At 38.3% G+C, this 19,390-nt stretch overlaps 1 protein-coding gene across 1 annotated transcript in view; it reads left to right on the top strand.

Moving 5' to 3' along the window:
- The window catches only part of SLC44A1 (solute carrier family 44 member 1), a 132,275-nt gene that overhangs the window by 94,949 nt on the left and 17,936 nt on the right, over window positions 1-19,390 (top strand). Inside the window, exons 10-14 of the mRNA XM_007447291.1 lie at window positions 800-939; window positions 2,105-2,291; window positions 3,459-3,624; window positions 4,644-4,800; window positions 5,490-5,573. Of these exons, the coding sequence (XP_007447353.1) occupies window positions 800-939; window positions 2,105-2,291; window positions 3,459-3,624; window positions 4,644-4,800; window positions 5,490-5,573 (734 nt within the window). The remainder of the gene's footprint in view (window positions 1-799; window positions 940-2,104; window positions 2,292-3,458; window positions 3,625-4,643; window positions 4,801-5,489; window positions 5,574-19,390) is intronic.

Genomic DNA, 19,390 nt, shown 5'->3' with positions numbered 1-19,390 from the left:
TGCCCACCGCTCTCCAGCTATCAAAGATTTCCTATCTTTCTTTTTTTTTTTACATCTTTATTGGAGTATAATTGCTTTACAATGGTGTGTTAGTTTCTGCTTTATAACAAAGTGAATCAGTTATACATATACATATGTTCCCTTATCTCTTCCCTCTTGCGTCTCCCTCCCTCCCACCCTCCCTATCCCACCCCTCCAGGCGGTCACAAAGCACCGAGCTGATCTCCCTGTGCTATGTGGCTGCTTCCCACTAGCTAAAAGATTTCCTATCTTTGTTCCTACCTTTGGTGGGACCTACTCATTTGATCTTCATTTATTCATTGTACAAATATTTCATCAACTGCACGAGTGTATCCTCACTAGGCATTGGGGTTACTGTACAACAGAGAAGATCTTTGCCTTCCTCAGCTTCATTGCTGATTTCTGTAACCTTTACTTGCTTCCCACAGGCTCCCTAGTTTAAGCAGGCGCTGAGGCTCTCTTTGTGACCAGTTCCTCTCAGGGGTGTCTGTCCTTGCTGGCTCTCTCTCAGCTTCAGAGTGGATAATAAATACAGTTAAAGGAAGTTTATTTGATACAGTGAGAGATTTGTAAGTGCCGAATGTAGAAGATGTAAGTGGAGTCATTGGAGTTCCCCTTATGCTGGCAAAAAGTTACAGCCACGCACCTCCCAGCCAAATGGATTGTTGCTGTGTTAGTCCACGTTGGTGTATAGGAAGGGGCCAGAAAATTGAGGATTTATGTTACACATTTTCTTGTGCCAATTATTGCAAAAACAACTGTTTTTTTTTGTCTGCAGGTGGCACAGGTGTACTATGGTGGCTATATGCAAAGCAAAGAAAGTCTCCCAAAGAAACAGTTATCCCTGAACAGCTTCAGGTAGCTGAAGACAATCTTCGGGCCCTCCTCATCTATGCCATTTCAGCTACAGTGTTCACAGTGAGTACAGGCCTTGGTGTATCTTTCAGGTTTATGTTTTTATTTGTAGATCATTAATGAAGCAGAAACTCACGCTTAGCCATTGCATGCCTAACCATGATCCCTATTGGATAAAATCTCTGCCCCACAGTGTATGACGTACTCAGAAGGCTTCAGAAGGCTCCCCTAAATGACGAGTGCTATTTTATGTGACATTTTGTTGTGTACTGCCTGCTTTTTGAGAGGGAATTTTCACCTAGAATATTAATTATCATTTTCTAGTAAGAACATACATCTTATTGTCATGAGATAGTGTAATTATAGAAAAGTCTATTAAGAAATAGGCTACCTAGTGTCATTCCATCTACTTATTCACTAATTATTTCCCCATTTTTCCCTTTTAAACTTTTAACAACATTATTTTAAAAAGAGAGGTGAGCTTCACTAACTAGTATAATTATTATAATAATTGCAGTAAAATTATTCATTAACACGTGGTTCAATAATCTGTATTCATATCTTTGGTTCATCTCCTTCTCCTCTCTGAAAAAAGGGGGAAACAAATCTCAGTCCACTTCCTGGAGCAATCCCAAGCTTTTCATTGAGCATTAGAAACTAAAAATAAAGCCGTCGTAAAACCATTGGTGCCAAAAGATTTTTGTTTGCTATCATTGTACAAATATTTATTAATCATCTTTTAAGTACAGTTCTCTGTGCCAGGTGCCAGGGCAGAGTGGGGAGTGACAAAGGATACATTTGACATGGACCCTGCTTGTAAGGTGCTTTTGGTCCAACACGGTCATAGCATATCGTCTTTTCCCCCTATTTTCAGAGTGGGAAGCATGTATCTATTTAAATAAATTAAGAGTCTCATCCTGATGACAAACAACACATTTTGATTCATAACGAGTGGAAAAAGGGAAAGTAGAAGAATTAATACATCTAGGATATATTAATAAATTGAGAAACTCTTTTATGTTTAGCTTTAAAAGACATTTTCAATATATAATGAAAAATAAGGGCTGCAAAAGAGATACAGACTGTTAAAGTGTTATTGGGATTCAGAGAATGATACATCCCCATTTTGGAATGAAGGATTATGTTAAAAATTTTCCACCATTGTGCAGTTTCTGTTTTTACTGCTTAAAACAGTAGCTGGAATCTTTCCATCTGTTCTCTCCTACAGGTTATCTTGTTCCTCATAATGTTAGTCATGCGCAAACGGGTTGCTCTCACCATCGCCTTGTTCCACGTGGCTGGCAAGGTTTTCATTCACTTGCCACTGCTAGTCTTCCAACCCTTTTGGACTTTCTTTGCTCTTGTCCTGTTTTGGGTGTATTGGATCATGACACTTCTCTTTCTTGGCACTACCGGTAAGAAAACATGTTACTTCTTTCTTTTAGTAATGAAACTGATTTGCATTAAAATATTTTAAAACATCAGAGAGATATAATTCTTAAGACATTTATGGACTAAGGTCTAACAACCATCAGAATTAGCAATGGTTATGGCTCTTCAATAACATATTCCCCGTTCATGATTTTTAGAACATCCCAGCAAAGTGAGTCTAAACCAGGTAGGGCCTGAAATCATATCCAGTTTCAAGATGGTTATGGATTTGAAGTAACTTCCTGTACTGACTCAGACATTTGGATTCACTCTAAGATGAACTAATGAATGCAGTGCTGCTCTGGAATTGCCTCAAACTCCAGTTATAGCCAAAGATCAACTTGCTTCCTTGGGAATTTCTAGTTTGGAAATGACCTGAACCTATGAAGAGCTAGTAGTGATACAGTTCACAGTTAGACTCTCCGACTTGCTTGTAGCCATACTTAATATCAAAGGTTATGTATGTCTAAATGGAATTAATTATGAGGAGTGGTATAAGGATAGTAAGCTTATATGTAACTTCTTTGGCCATTCAGCACACCATCACCAATTGAAAATAATATTAATTTCTGTACTTTGCTAATAATTTAGGTCTATAATTATTGGACAAGTAATACCTCTGAAAAAAAATTGAAGTGTTTGAAAATTCATGCCTACACTAAGTAACTGATAATGTGGTAGGAGCTATATTCAGGGACTTCCCTGGTGGTCCAGTGGCTAAGTGTCTGAGCTCCCAATGCAGGGGACCCGGGTTCAATCTCTGGTCAGAGAACTAGATCCAATATACCTCAACTAAAGATCCCGCACGTGGCAACGAAGATCCTATGTGCCGCAGTTAAGACCCAGTGCAGCCAAATAGATAAATAAATAAATATTTTTTAAAAAAACTATATTCAAATAGAACAACTTTTAAAAGCTATATGTGATGCCTTTGAGGAAAACAAATGCTTAATTGTACAGTGTTTGTCTTTACAAGTTCTTAAGTGATAATTACTTTTGTCCCTTAATGTAATAGCACTGTGATCATGATGTCAGTGGTTTGGGCATAGGGACATATTGTTGGAAATTAGATTAATCTCTTAGATTTAATAGCCATACTTACTGGTTTATGCTTTATGTGCTCCTTCTTTGCTTCTTTGATATTTTCCTAGGCAGCGCTGTTCAGAATGACCAAGGCTTTGTGGAGTTCAGAGTTTCTGGGCCTCTGCAATACATGTGGTGGTACCATGTGGTGGGCCTGATTTGGATCAGTGAATTTATTCTAGCCTGTCAACAGATGACTGTGGCAGGAGCTGTGGTAACATACTATTTTACTAGGTAAGAATTTATACTTGTCAGAAAACTTAACTTGTAACTACATGGATAGACCTAGAGGGTATTATGCTAAGTGAAATAAGTCAGACAGAGAAGGATAATAACTTAACTTGTAACTACATGGATGGACCTAGAGGGTATTATGCTAAGTGAAATAAATCAGGAAGAGAAAGATAATAACTTTGTATAGTGACCGATGATAACTAGACTTATTGTGGTGATCATTTTGTAATGTATAGAAATATTGAATCACTATGTTGTACACCCAGAACTAACATAGTGTTGTAGGTCAATTATACTTCAATTAAAAAAAGAAAGAAAGAAAGAAAACTTAAGATCATCTAAGTGATTTTGTCTAAAGGAAATGGAACTGAGACCAGTAAGAGTTCCATTTCTTTAAAAAGTAATTGGAAGTGAATATAACAAAATGTGTAGTTGATCATTCTGTGAGGTAGGAAAATGGGAGGTTATTATTTTCTTCTTTATACTCTTCTGTAGCTTTCTCAAAAAATTAATTAGAACCGCAGGTCATGCTACACTTAAATTACATTTAGCAGAAGAACAAATCTTGTAGTAGTGTATTATGAACTTTTGCTTTATATAAACGTCCATCAAAGGATAACAAGTCTTTTTAATTTGTATGGATCAGAACAAGTATTGTGACTTCCTTTCCTAACTTCATAGCTGAATATACACTACAATAGGCCTTATAGTTTTCTATTATAATGAGGTGCCAGGTCTAACATCTTTTTAAGTTCCATTATCTGATTCTACAATTAACCCCATAACTATTTACTAATAAGAGCTTTCGAAGCACAGTTTTATTTAACTTAAAGTATTACAGCATAAGAACCCCATGAAACTACCATAAAGAAATGAAACATTAATTTTACATGGTACATCTGTAGCATTTATATTACTTTGCCATTTTGTCATAGAGCTAGAATAAGAAAAATGAACTAATTTTTCACTCTTTTGGACTCTAAACCATTTCTGTGTTTCCATCTTGGTCTTTTATATAGGGATAAAAGGAATTTGCCATTTACACCTATTTTGGCATCAGTGAATCGCCTTATTCGTTATCACCTTGGTACTGTGGCGAAAGGATCTTTCATTATCACATTAGTCAAAATTCCGCGAATGATCCTTATGTACATTCACAGTCAGCTCAAAGGAAAGGTAAGGAAAAACCCTTTTCTGGACTTTCTGTGGGCAAATTCCAGAACTTCAATTCTGCATGTAGCAAAGTTCCCAGCGATATTAAGTCCAAGTGCAAATGTTTTTTTCAAAGTCCTTGCCTAGTAGAATCTAATTCTTCCCTTTTGTCTCCCACTCTTGCACTCTGTAGTTTCCCCAAATGTCCTGTGCTTCTCTTCCTCTGTGTGGACTCAACACGCTTTCTTCCTTGGAACCTCCTTTCTGTCCTTGACTGCAGAAATACCATGCCTTTCTACATAGCTTAGCTCAAATGCCCCCTCTTCCTAGAAGCCTCCCCTGAGTCCTCTCACCTCCCAAGTGATGTCTTCTCTCTCTCTTCTCCACTCTTATAGCAATAGTATCTATATCTTATTCTGATTCTAATTGTTGTTATGTTTAGCGCTTTTTTTTTTCTCCTACTAGATTATAAGTTCCTTGTTGATCTTATATACCTTATATCTTGTATGCAATAGGTACTAAGTAAATATTGAATTGAACTGATTAAAAATAATTCATCCATTACATTTTGAGGAAAAAAAGGGTGAGTGTGGAGGCTTTGAAGCATAGGTTGTGATTTTTCTTAATTTTTATTTTTCTAAAATTTAGAATATTCTGTATGATGTGGTTTGATTCTTTGGTCTTTAATTATTTCCATTTTTCATTCTTTCCAGGAAAATGCTTGTGCTCGATGTGTGCTGAAATCTTGCATTTGTTGCCTTTGGTGTCTTGAAAAGTGCCTAAATTATTTAAATCAGGTAAAATGGGTTTTTTTGTTTTTTTATTTTTTTGTTTGTTTTTAATTGTCATATCCTTTCTATGTTTCTTTTTTTTAAAATTGGGTTATAGTTGTTTTACAATATTGTGTTAATTTCTACTGTACAGCGGAGTTCCCTGTGCTATACAGCAGGTTCTTATTAGTTATCTGTTTTATACATATTAGTGTATATATGCCAATCTCAATCTCCCAATTCATCTCCCACCCGGCCCCAAGGTAAAATGTTTTAAAAATACATTTAGCACTCACTTTCAAAGATAGGTTCATTGTTTCTTCTTCCAAGATAAAGTTATTGAGCTTAAGTGAAAGATGTTTTGTTTTTCTCATGGTGTTATATACATTGTACCTTGATCAAGTATAACTGTTTCAATCATATTCTTGTTTTTAAACGTAATATATGTTCTTACCAAGGCTTATTATTAATTAATTGTAGTACATTGATAAAATATCATTAGGGTCCATCTTTTAGGAAAGACATTTATCTTTTACCCCTTAATTCACATCCTTTCATCTTTGATTTTCTCTGAGAATCTGTCTACTCTAGCCATAGTTCTTTAATTCTTTTAATGCTTTTTGAAAGCTTTAGTGAAAAGCTGTTGTGACACTTGCTCCGTTTTGCAACTGTCTACTATTGTTCAAAACTAGCATGCGGGCTTCCCTGGTGGCGCAGTGGTTGAGAGTCCGCCTGCCGATACAGGGGACGCGGGTTCGTGCCCCGGTCCGGGAGGATCCCGCATGCCACGGAGCGGCTGGGCCCGTGAGCCATGGCCGCTGGGCCTGCGCGTCCGGAGCCTGTGCTCCGTAACGGGAGAGGCCACAACAGTGAGAGGCCCGCGTATCGCAAAAAACAAACAAACAAACAAACAAACAAAAAAAAAAAACTAGCATGCTCTGTATGCCATGGGGTTTTTTTTGTTTTTGTTTTTTTGTCTAACTGCTGAAGACTATGATACTGGCCTGGAAAATATTATCAAAGGAAGTGCTATTTCTAAGGTCAAATGGAGGGATTGATACTTATGGGGTAACAGTTCTTAGCGGAGTGGGTCTTTCTGTATCTGAGCATGTAGGACTCTCGCTGTGAAGTACTCTGTTCATCTGGGTTGGTTTTTTTTTTTTTAACCACTTTTCTCCAGTCGCTGAAAATCAATTCTAATGTGCTGATGCCCTCATCTAATAGACCAAAGATAAAAATTGACTTTCTCACCATTTACCTTTAAGTGATTGCAGGGTAGCATTGCACTTTCCATTCACTCACAGGTAGTCAAAGGGTAGGAGTCCTATGGTGATGGTGTTGAGCTTGCCTGGAGTTTGCTTTATTGGAGTTTTATGGTTAATATGATAAAGTAGGTATGACATTTCATTAGCAAAATACATTCCTGTAGCTCATCATACTCTATGGATGTAAAGCATTTGGAAGGTTATTATTAAAATAATTAGTAATAACCACAACATTCTGAAAAATTATGTCCTTTAAAATTTGGTTTGGGACCAAGTCATCTTCATCAAAAAAGTTGATGGATGCACTAAAGATAATCATCATTACATTTTGTATCTGTCACTAAATAGCTTATTCTCGGAGATATGGGCTAACCTCAGCTCTCTGTTTTCAGTTCCCACAGGCACCTTTTGCTCTCGCAGTTTCCAAAATGTGCAGGGAATTACTTCCTTCCAATGCTTGACTGACTCTTACTGATCCTTAATGATTCTTCCTGAGCATCACCTCTAAGAAACTTTCCTCATTACCCCAGACCCTCCTCTGACTTTGCACAACACCAGTTCATACCTCTGTGAAAACACTAAGAACACTATATGGGAGTTGTCTGTTCACTTCTTCATCTCATCCTTTAGACTTTTACGTCCTTAAAGGCAAGACTTATTTTTGTCTCTCCAGAAACTATCACAGTGCCTGGTATACAGTAGGTGGTCTTTAAATGTTTTCTGAATGAATGATTAGTTAATCAATGAATATTTGGACTAAAAAAGACTGAGACGGTGATATAAAACTAAGAATCTCAAAAAGGTTATGTGCAGTTATACTACAGGAAGAAAACAAATCACATCATGTCAAGATGGTCAGTAACCAGGTGCAAACATCCAAAGTTTTCAGCTCATTCCAAGCTAAACATTAGTCAGCAGTTTAGTCCCAGCAGTCCTGAGATGTATATACAAATTACAAGTTGATCTTTCTTTTACAGGTTTTGTCCCTTTTGCATCCTCATTAGGTAGGCATGATGTCTGAAGATTCAAGGGAAGCATCAAAATAGTAGTAAATCAAATTTGGGAACAAAGGTTTAGGGAGAGTGATTCTGAACTCGTACCTGGTAGTTCTCTTTGGGAATGTGAAGCGTTGCGATATGGGAACTGGTTACCACTGGAGCTTCATGTCTCTTATTTTCATAGGAATTTTATTTGAAATGAGGTCAACATATAGAAGACATTAGAATACTTCCTGCCATGACAGGTTAAGCATAAGTACCAGTTACCAGTGGAATTTTTTAACCCTTGTTCCTGTGAAATGTTTCAGAGCTGGATAGGCACCCATCTGTTTGAAGTGTTTAAGATGATAGGGGTCATGGTGGTACTGAATAAATGAGCTCCAGAGACTTTTCTAAACTTTGAGAAAACAGGATATAAGAGTATGATCTACTAGTGCAAGAAGGGACATTTTTAGTGCTATCACACACATTCGGCAGTTGTAAGCTTAGTGCTCTGCTAGAGATGAAGCCATAGCTGGCACCAAGATGATGGAGTCGACTCACACCTTTTGTCTCCTGTATTTTATTTATCATTGCTTTCTAAAAATGAAGTTCCTTTTCCCATACACATAGGGTTGAGCCCACACTTTTATAGCCTTGTTGGAGAAGGTACAGTGGATAATTGGGGGGAGGCCCAATAAAGAGAGCCCAGATGTTGAAGACGTGTTTCAATCCCCAGCAGTGTAACTGTTTGGCAAGCTCTGAGTCTCAGTTTTCTTCTTCAGTAAGTGGAGAAAAATATACCTGTCCTCACAGGCTTTAGGTTAGGATGAAATATAATGCAGATAAATCAGCTCTTACAGTGTCTAACTCTTGGTAGACACCTAGTAAGTGTTGTTATCGCTCTCCCTCCACTGCATTTTTTTATAAAGAACTCCCTATGTTTTACTCTAAGATAACAGAGCTATGACAAAGAAAATTCAAAAGGTAGTTCTACAAATGAATCTATTTTCTCTAAAAATAAATGTAATGTAAGATACTGAAGAGTTTGGAAAACCAAGACAAGAACAAAACATCACAATGATCTCACCATGCTGACATAACGCTTTTGTTACCGGCCAAATGGCAATTCCTCTGTCCTGGACCCCCCAAAGGAGAGAACTCAGTCAAGAGACATAGAGCAGTTTTAAGCAGCAGAAGTTTTATTAAGCAAAGCGAGAATATACTCCCGAGAGAGAAGGGGAGCAGGCCGTCCGGAAACCAGAAGCAGCCCGCAACGGGCGTAGGGCTGGTTTTTCAGAGTGGTGGAAAGTCCCTCCTTGTGTCTTGCGCCATTTGACTGCCGAGGTGATTGACAGCTTTAGGTTATATGACTTTTCTCTTTGTGCTCAGGTGCTTACCCACAAGCACCCAAGCGAAACCCCGGGGGACATGGGCAAAAACCGCAATGCTAATTTATTATAAATACGGCATAATGAACCCCGGGTTTTACTCTGAGGCACCTTTTAGGTCTTGGTGGGCCTGCGTCAACCTGTGCTGGAGGGTTCATCTTGTTTGGTCTCCATAAGGCTGGAATCCTAGAAGTCCTTGACCGCAAAAAGGGAAGATCTCTGGGCATGTTCTGATCACCCGTGTCCAGGTCGGGGAGGGAAAGATGACCCCCTCCGGGACAGGGCGAGGAGCCGTTCATGTCTAACTACCTACCACTTTCACTAAAATACTTATCATTAGCTTTGAGAAAAAGTTTGCAGTATTTCACTTCAATTAATGTCTGATAAACTAAACCTCATATGTAAAATGGGGCTAATAAGAGTATCTGTAGTGGGACTTGCCTGGTGGCGCAGTGGTTAAGAATCCGCCTGGGGCTTCCCTGATGGCGCAGTGGTTGAGAGTCCGTCTGCCGATGCAGGGGACACGGGTTCGTGCCCCAGTCCGGGAAGATTCCACATGCCGTGGAGCGGCTGGGCCCATGAGCCATGGCCACTGAGCCTGCGCGTCCGGAGCCTGTGCTCCGCAACGAGAGAGGCCACAGCAGTGAGAGGCCCGCGTACTGGGGAAAAAAACCTCCATCCCCAGCACCCAACAGAGCCCTTGGCCCGTAGTAGGTATTCTTTTGTATATATGTTTAATTAATAAATTACTAAATTACTGAGTGAGAGAGTGAATGAAATAACTAGAAACATATGTTAAAATCAAGATTAGAGGGTTTCCCTCGTGGCGCAGTGGTTAAGAACCCGCCTGCCAATGCAGGGGACACAGGTTTGAGCCCTGGTCTGGGAAGATCCCACAGGCCACGGAGCAACTAAGCCCATGCACCACAACTACTGAGCCTGTGCTCTAGAGCCCGCGAGCCACAACTACTGAGCCCGCATGCTGCAACTACTGAAGCCCGTGCGCCTAGAGCCCATGCTCCGCAGCAGGAGAAGCCACCGCAGTGAGAAACCCGCACACCGCAACAAAGAGTAGCCCCCACTCACTGCAACTACAGAAAGCCTGTGTGCAGCAACGAAGACCCAATGCAGCCCCAGAAATAAATTAATTAATTAAATAAATTTAAAAAACAAAAGCCAGTTACCGTGAGGATGAAGAGAGTCTACAGTGCTCTAAGCATGTGCTCAGTGAGTGGTGAATCTTATTCTATAGTACTGTCCACAGCTAATTTCTTTTACATTTTTATAATGTGCAGCAGTTATATTTTTTATTTTCTCTTGTCCGTTCTGTTCAACTATTCTTTCATGGTTTCTTACTTGGCTTTTATACTTAGAAAAGTTTTCCCCACCTCAAGATCAAATAATTATTGTAGCATTTTTTCGTATAGTCCTTTAGAGATTCCCCCTTTTTAAAAGGGGGAAAAAAAAAATTTTAGTTTATCTGGGATTTAATCAGTTGTCCCAGGGCCAGTTAATGATTAATCTATCCTTTCTTCTGCTGTGAAGTGTCAATTTGATCGTGTATTAAACTCTTACATATCACACTTGAGTCTGTCTTTGGGCTTTCTTTTCTGATCTGTTCTTCTACTGGCACTGTTTGTTTGTTTGTTTTTAATTTAAATTTTTTTTTGAAGTATAGTTGATGTGCAATATTATATAAGTTACAGGTGTACAGTACTGGAATATTTAATTATACTTTATTATATATCTCAAGTATCCTGTGATACAAATCTCTCATTCTTATTTTTCAAAGATTTCTTGTCAAGTCACCTGTTTATTCTCTGAGGTTATCTTTAGAGTATCCAATAGAGTACATTGAAAACATAATGCTAATTATAATGCCAGCTAACACTTACTGAGCACTTACCATGTGCCGTGCACTGTGGCTCACACTTCACATGCAGAGTCTCTCAGTTGGAGTTCTGTTTTGTGTAGTACTCTCTGGTTAACAATGAGTTAGTTAAGGTCCCTTTGCATCATTTTCCTCCTATCCTTTCTTCTGCTGTCAACTCCTGATGTCAGCATGCAGCCCACAGTCAAAATCCTGGAGCAGGACTGGACAACACAACCCCCTGCAGGGCCGGTTGAAGTCCGTTACATCACTTCTGTAATTGAGTGCAGCAGCCAGGGTCTAAAGCAATAGGGAGCAGTAGAGAGTGGTCAACTGGAGAGCTCAATTTCCACCCAAAGAGGGCCATCACTACTTAGCTCTGGGATACTGTTTGCCATGTGAGAATTTATAGACAGTTTCTAACTCTTCCAATTTTCTAAGAGAAGCCAGAATTCTGATGCTTGCATTTTATCTCCTGCTATTAAAATGTTGACAACTAATAAAGAAAAGAATAACTCTGAGTGAGCCAAAGCAAACACTGTGTTGTCTTTGGACCCCACAATGTCAGTTGCCCATAGGCCACCAGTTTGTTGCCACTGCCTTAGAGGATGTAGAGGATAATAGAGAGGAGTATTTACGTGGAGACAAGGTAGACCAAAGTCATTGTGCAGCACACTATGAAATTCCATAATCCCAAACCATGCTTCAGTGCTAAATAATGTGGAAAATACAGCTGACTTCAAAAAAAGAGCTTTAGATTTTTAAAAATAAGCTATTAAATATTTATAGCATAGGTGCTAGAGTTTTGCAGATAAACAGTGAACTGTGAACTGCTGTTTGTTTCTGCAGGTGCTTATCTTAATGTGACAGGAAAGTTATGGTACATCTAATCTAACCTATAGAATTCACTTTAGGTAGAAAGATTGTTACAACTAGAATCTGTTACATTTGGGCATTGGATTACTCAGGCCTTGATTTACTTTGACTCCACTTAAAGATAGTACATTTAACACTGGAGGGTATCTGCTCTCTGGTTGATAAGCTCTTAAGATTATAAAGCTTTTCTCTACATAGTATGAGTGGGAGTTATTTTTTGAGCACGTACTTAAATCCTTGATAGTATACAAAGCACTTCATATATATTATCACTTTCTCTACACAACTCTGAAAGGAAGGCACATTTCCTCTGTTATACATGAGAAAATTGAGCCTGGTACCTTGTGGCAGATCACATGACCTAGAGGTGGAAGAAGTTTTCTAATCTAAGTTTACCCAGATCTTACCATGACAATGCACAGCGTCCTACAGTTGACCCTTGAACAACATAGTTTTTAATTGCGTGGGTCCATCACAGATGAACTTCTCGCCCACCTGGCGAGAGGGATTTTATTTTAAAGGGAGGAGGAGTGAGGCTCATGATGGGGAGGCACATGCATTAGTCTACCAAGCAAGGGGCAGGGCTTTTTCGAGGGAGTGGGGTGCCACCCCCTTTTTATCCTGTTTTGGTCCTTAATGTACAGTACTGGCGTGGGTAGGTGTGTTGTTTAATATGCTAATGTAGTGAAATCAACATAGAATGAAAAACAAATTGTGCGGGTCCACTTACACGCAAATTTTAAAAAAATAAATACTACAGTACTGCACAATCCACTGTTGGTTGAATCCACGGATGCTGGAACCACAGAGAACATAGACTATAAAGTTATATGCGGATCTTCGACTGTGAGGGGGAGTTGGCACCCCAGCCCCTGCGTTGATCAAGGGTCAACTGTATATACATTTTTGTGAAACTTAAAGAAAACTAAAGTATAGTTTATTATAGAGAATATGCAAACATCTCAAACTTTCATGTTTCACGCTGTAAACTAAGGTAAGTGATGGTTTTAAAGACAGTCTATTAAGATTTGCAACATATTTTTAATTCTTATGCCCCTTCAAATAATATTTGCAACCAAACTGAATGAAATATATGGTATAGATTGGACTTTGTGCCCCTTCCATTCCCTCACTCAAAATAAGAAAGGGATCATTTTACTTACCATTTCCCTTATTTAATATATAATGATCCACAAAGTTGTACATAACTGTTCCCCTTTTCCTACCATTGCTGTCTAGTTTGCCCCTGTTAAGTGAGTTATTATGTAAAGATTTTAAACTTTAAGAGAATTTCTGGGTCCTTCAGTGAACAAAAGAAAGAATGTGTAAAAATGTAGCAGCTGTTCTCTGACCGGTGGCCACAGGCAGGCCTGGGTTACCTGCCCGGCGATCCTCTGCCCTATAACATATTTTCTTCCACATGACCAGTACTTTTTCACAAAAATGCACACACCAGGGACCACTTGGACTAACAGGCATCCTTTTAAAAAGATTCCTGGATGGTGATCATCTTTTATCTTGCTTCTGAGAATTGAATAGTCTCTAAGCCTGTGCCCTGCCTGAGCAGATGTTGTGCACAGGCTAAATGTTAATCATTAGGCCTGTCTGTGGGCAGTTTAGCTCAAGATCAGGAAGGCGGTCTGGGAAGCAGGTAGGTGGGCTCTAAAAATCTTAACTAAGTGGTCTGCAGAAAGCTCAGAGAACAGTTAGGGAAAGCTACAAAGGACTCAGAATCTCTCGAGAACCTTAGCATGAATCCTTTAGACTAAGAGGTATAGAAGCAGAGGGAAATTTCAATGGCCTGCTATGATCTTTAGCACATTGTTCTTCCTGAAGAGGTCATCTTGACCTTTGTGTGTCACATGCAGCTCATCTTCCTGCCTTGAGAGAGGGAAAACGTTTATAAAATATCCACCTACTTTTTTCAGTTATGTTGAATATAAAGGAGTTGCATAGATCTGAAGGAATATTGCCAAGAAGGCTAAATTTCTATGAGAATATCCAACCCTGGAACTGAGGAGTGGAGAAAAATCATTGTTGCCTCCTTTCATGTCTACAAATAGCCTTTTGCTCTAAAAGTAGATGGAATGGGTGGAGCTGGGTGGGGGAGAGAAGAAAGAAGCAGCAGAGGAAGAAGAATTGTCAAATGAACTGAAGCTTCTGAAAATTAATGAGAGCAAAAAAAACCTTTGGTAGTTTAGTTTGGAAGTGTTGGGTCTGCTCCTAGACTCAGCTGGTCTGATGATAACAGAAGAGAGATTGGAGGTGTGTGGATCCTCTCTTGCTTCTGTCTCTTCTTTCAAGGAAAGTTATGTTCAAACTGGAAAGCGGAGAACATAGTTAAGAGTTGGTGGTCCTCACTGAGGGAGTGGGATTTAAGACAACACCTAGTTGATTTAAATGGATCATCCAAAAAAGAAATAAATAAAAATAAATGGTTCATCCAATACCCTTGAATCTAGACATTATAATGATGCTTTTTTATATCAGCATTAATAATATATATGTATATATGTGTGTGTATACATATATATAGTATGTATATAGTTAATGTGGTAGGGTATTTCCCTCTGAAAACCTTTTATTAAATAACTGGCTTATTAGCCCCTGGATCATATCTTAGAATAGGGGAAATAAGGTTTTTCTCTTCAGGGAAATTGTATCTCAGATCACCAAGGACATTTGTCAATTGTTGAACTGAAGAAATATAGTAAAAAATGCTACAAGTCTGGAAGTTGTGGAAAAAGGTACTAATAGACGGGAAATGAGCAAATGTGGTTTGTATTTCAAAAGGGATGAGAAGGTGGGTTTCCTAGACTGTAAGTGAGGTTGGTATCGATTCTTGGCGTTACTCTAGGGCCAGGGTCAGCAAAGTTTTTCTGCAAAGGACCAGACAGTGAATATTTTTGGCTTTTTAGGCCATATAGTCCCTGCCACAATTGCTCAGTTCTGCCATCATAACCTGAAAACAGCCAAAACAGTTTGTAAACAAATGAACACGGCTGTTTTCCAATAAAACTTATGTACAGAAGTACAGATTTAGCCCACACGTGGTAGTTTGAAAACCTCTGCTCTAGAATAAATTGTTAAATAGGGTTTTTTCTTGAGTACCTAGGGAACTGGTGAGAAGTGGGAACTAATCTGGGTTCTTTGAGAATAGATCAGGCTTGGGAAGTTCTTTATCATTTTCCAGCCGAGTTACTGTTATACAAGATCAAAAGTATAGTTTATTTCGATGTCATGAGACCTTTGGCAGAGTGTTTCAAAAGAAGCTTTGTAGAAGATGAAAAAAGGTGAACCACTGCAGTTAGGTGCCTTCTGCCTTTTAACTGATAGGAAACACTGGCAGATGACAGTATAAGTGAGCAAGCAGCAAATGAATGTTACCAGGACAATTTAATAGTATGATTTCCTTAAAATGTTGTATATATTAGCTTTCAAGATAAGAAGACCTACAAACATGATATAGTAATATATTCTGATGTTATGCCAATTTGTATGATGGAATTTCATATATCAAAATCATACTATATTTCTCAAAGAGCAACATAATTTCTTGCTGCTCCATTACTGAAAACAGTTTATGAACAAGTAGTGACCTACTCAGTACAGTACTCTCTCCTTGGCCCTGAAAAGTTCTGCATTTTTAACCAATAAAATTAAGCATGTAATGGCAAGCTAAATTTTTGATAACTCAAACCTCATTTTCATACCAGGTTCTTAATAACTAACACGCGTACAGTTGGAACATTCATAAATTAAAGACCATCTCTCCTGGGCTCAATGTTTAAAACTTTTCAGACAACACAGTGTAAAGTAAGCCCTTCGTGTCCTGCAGTTTTCCAACAACTTCCGTATTTTGGGCTCACCAACAATTTCTTAAGTCAGCACAAAACCAAAAATTTCTCAGGACCATAAGTTTTTTGTTTTTTTGTCAAAAGGAAATTATTATTAGAATGATGAAAAACACCAAATCCATAAATCACTAAATGTGTATACATAAATATATACATCATTGTATTTTTTCACATTTTTTTTATTCAAACAGAAAGTCACAAAAATTATAATCATCCTCATCAGTTCACTCAGTCCCATGTAATTTTTTTTTCATCTTGATCTTTTGTTAGCACTTTTATGAATTCATCAGTTTTCCATTAGAGTTCTGAAAATGCTTATTCATTCAGTTAAGCAGTATAGTCAGTTACCAGAAACCTGTACTTGTCAGTCTTTTCCATGAATTCCTTGAAGATGAAACCCTTTTATAGGAACATTTTTGCAAAACCATCAGAGTACACCTAGAACTGTGTGTAAATGACAAAAGACATAAAAATGACCACAGTTAAAGGTTTGATGAAAGTTCATAATAATGCAGTTGACAAGGACATTTAGTTATTTCTGAAATATACATTTTAAAGTAATAACTAGAATTATGACTTATAACATTATACCAGAACATATAAGATTTTTAGGAATCTCATGTAATGTCTGAAACATTTATATTAATATATTTCCATACAAATAACCCAAAGAAAGTTTAGTATTAGTTTTTTGGGGTTTTTTTGAATTTTTGAATTTTATTTATTTTTTTATACTGCAGGTTCTTATTAGTCATCAGTTTTATACACATCAGTGTATACATGTCAATCCCAATCGCCCAATTCATCACACACCACCACCACCCCCCGTGGCTTTCCCCCCTTGGTGTCCATACATTTGTTCTCTACATCTGTGTCTCTACTTCTGCCCTGCAAACCGGTTCATCTGTACCATTTTTCTAGGTTCCACATACATGTGTTATAATAAATGATATTTGTTTTTCTCTTTCTGACTTACTTCACTCTGTATGACAGTCTCTAGATCCATCCACGTCTCAACAAATGACCCAATTTCGTTCCTTTTTATGGCTGAGTAATATTCCATTGTATATATGTACCACATCTTCTTTATCCATTCGTCTGTCAATGGGCATTTAGGTTGCTTCCATGACCTGGCTATTGTAAATAGTGCTGCAATGAACATTGGGGTGCACGTGTCTTTTTGAATTATGGTTTTCTCTGGGTATATGCCCAGTAGTGGGATTGCTGGATCATATGGTAATTCTATTTTTAGTTTTTTAAGAAACCTCCATACTGTTCTCCATAGTGGCTTTATCAATTTACATTCCCACCAACAGTGCAAGAGAGTTCACTTTTACCCACACCCTCTCCAGCATTTGTTGTTTGCAGATTTTCTGATGATGCCCATTCTAACTGGTGTGAGGTGATACCTCATTGTAGTATTGATTTGCATTTCTGTAATAATTAGTGATGTTGAGCAGCTTTTCATGTGCTTCTTGGCCATCTGTATGTCTTCTTTGGAGAAATGTCTATTTAGGTCTTCTGCCCATTTTTGGATTGGGTTGTTTCTTTAATATTGAGCTGCATGAGCTGTTTATATATTTTGGAGATAAATCCTTTGTCGGTTGATTCATTTGCAAATATTTTCTCCCATTCTGAGGGTTGTCTTTTCATCTTGTTTATGGTTTCCTTTGCTGTGCAAAAGCTTTGAAGTTTCATTAGGTCCCATTTGTTTATTTTTGTTTTTATTTCCATTACTCTAGGAGGTGGATCAAAAAAGATCTTGCTGTGATTTATGTCAAAGAGTGTTCTTCCTATGTTTTCCTCTAAGAGTTTTATAGTGTCTGGTCTTACATTTAGGTCTTGAATCCATTTTGAGCTTATTTTTGTGTGTGGTGTTAGGGAGTGTTGTATTTCATTCTTTTACATGTATCTGTCCAGTTTTCCCAGCACCACTTATTGAAGAGACTGTCTTTGTATATCCTTGCCTCCTTTGTGATAGATTTGTTGACCATAGGTGTGTGGATTTATCTCTGGGCTTTCTATCTTGTTCCATTGATCTATGTTTCTGTTTTTGTGCCAGTACCCTATTGTCTTGATGATTGTAGCTTTGTAGTATAGTCTGAAGTCAGGGAGTCTGATTCCTCCAGCTCCGCTTTTTTCCCTCAAGACTGCTTTGGCTATTTTGGGTCTTTTGTGTCTCCATACAAATTTTAAGATTTTTTGTTCTAGTTCTGTAAAAAATGCCATTGGTAATTTGATAGGAATTGCATTGAATCTGTAGATTGCTTTGGGTAGTATAGTCATTTTCACAATATTGATTCTTCCAATCCAAGAACATGGTATAGCTCTCCATCCGTTGATATCATCTTTAATTTCTTTCATCACTGTCTTATAGCTTTCTGCATACAGGTATTTTGTCTCCGTAGGTAGGTTTATTCCTAGGTATTTTATTCTTTTTGTTGCAGTGGTAAATGGGAGTGTTTCTTTAATTTCTCTTTCAGATTTTTCATCATTAGTGTATAGGAATGCAAGAGATTCCTGTGCATTAATTTTGTATCCTGCAACTTTACCAAATTCATTGATTAGCTCTAGTAGTTTTCTGGTGGCATCTATACTATGTATAGTATCATGTCTGCAAACAGTGACAATTTTACTTCTTCTTTTCCAATCTGTATTCCTTTTATTTCTGTTTCTTCTCTGATTGCCGTGACTAGGACTTCCAAAACTATGTTGAATAATAGTGGTGAGAGTGGACATCCTTGTCTTGTTCCTGAACTTAGAGGAAATGCTTTAAATTTTTCACCATTGAGAATGATGTTTGCTGTGGGTTTGTCGTATATGGCCCTTATTATCTTGAGGTAGGTTCCCTCTATGCCCACTTTCTGGAGAGTTTTTATTATACATGGGTGTTGAATTGTGTAGAAAGCTTTTTCTGCATCTCTTGAGATGATCATATGGTTTTTATTCTTCAGTTTGTTAATGTGGTGTATCACATTGATTGATTTGCGTATATTGAAGAATCCTTGCATCCCTGCGATAAATCCCACTTGATCATGGTCCTTTTAATGTATGATCCTTTTAATGTGTTGTTGGATATTGTTTGCGAGTATTTTGTTGAGTATTTTTACATCTATGTTCATCAGTGATATTGGTCTGTAATTTTCTTTTGTAGTATCTTTGTCTGGTTTTGGTGTCAGGGTGATGGTGGCCTCATAGAATGAGTTTGGGAGCGTTCCTTCCACTAATTTTTTGGAAGAGTTTGAGAAGGGTGGGTGTTAGCTCTTCTCTAAATGTTTGGTAGAATTCACCTGTGAAGCCATCTGGTCCTGGACTTTTGTTTGTTGGAAGATTTTTTTTTTTTTTTGCAGTACGCGGGCCTCTCACTGTTGTGGGCTCTCCCACTGTGGAGCGCAGGCTCAGCGGCCATGGCTCACGGGCCCAGCCGCTCCGCAGCATGTGGGATCTTCCTGGACTGGGGCACGAACCCGTGTCCCCTGCATCGGCAGGCAGACTCTCAACCACTGCGCCACCAGGGAAGCCCTGGAAGATTTTTAATCACAGTTTCAATTTCATTGCTTGTGATTGGTCTGTTCATATTTCCTATATCTTCCTGGTTCAGTCTTGGA

The sequence above is a fragment of the Lipotes vexillifer genome, unplaced genomic scaffold (genome assembly GCF_000442215.2).
Source record: "Lipotes vexillifer unplaced genomic scaffold, Lipotes_vexillifer_v1.1 scaffold1035, whole genome shotgun sequence".
Lineage (NCBI taxonomy): Eukaryota > Metazoa > Chordata > Mammalia > Artiodactyla > Lipotidae > Lipotes > Lipotes vexillifer.
The sequence above is the reverse complement of the archived record's forward strand: the minus strand, read 5'-3'. Positions and strand labels throughout refer to the sequence as shown.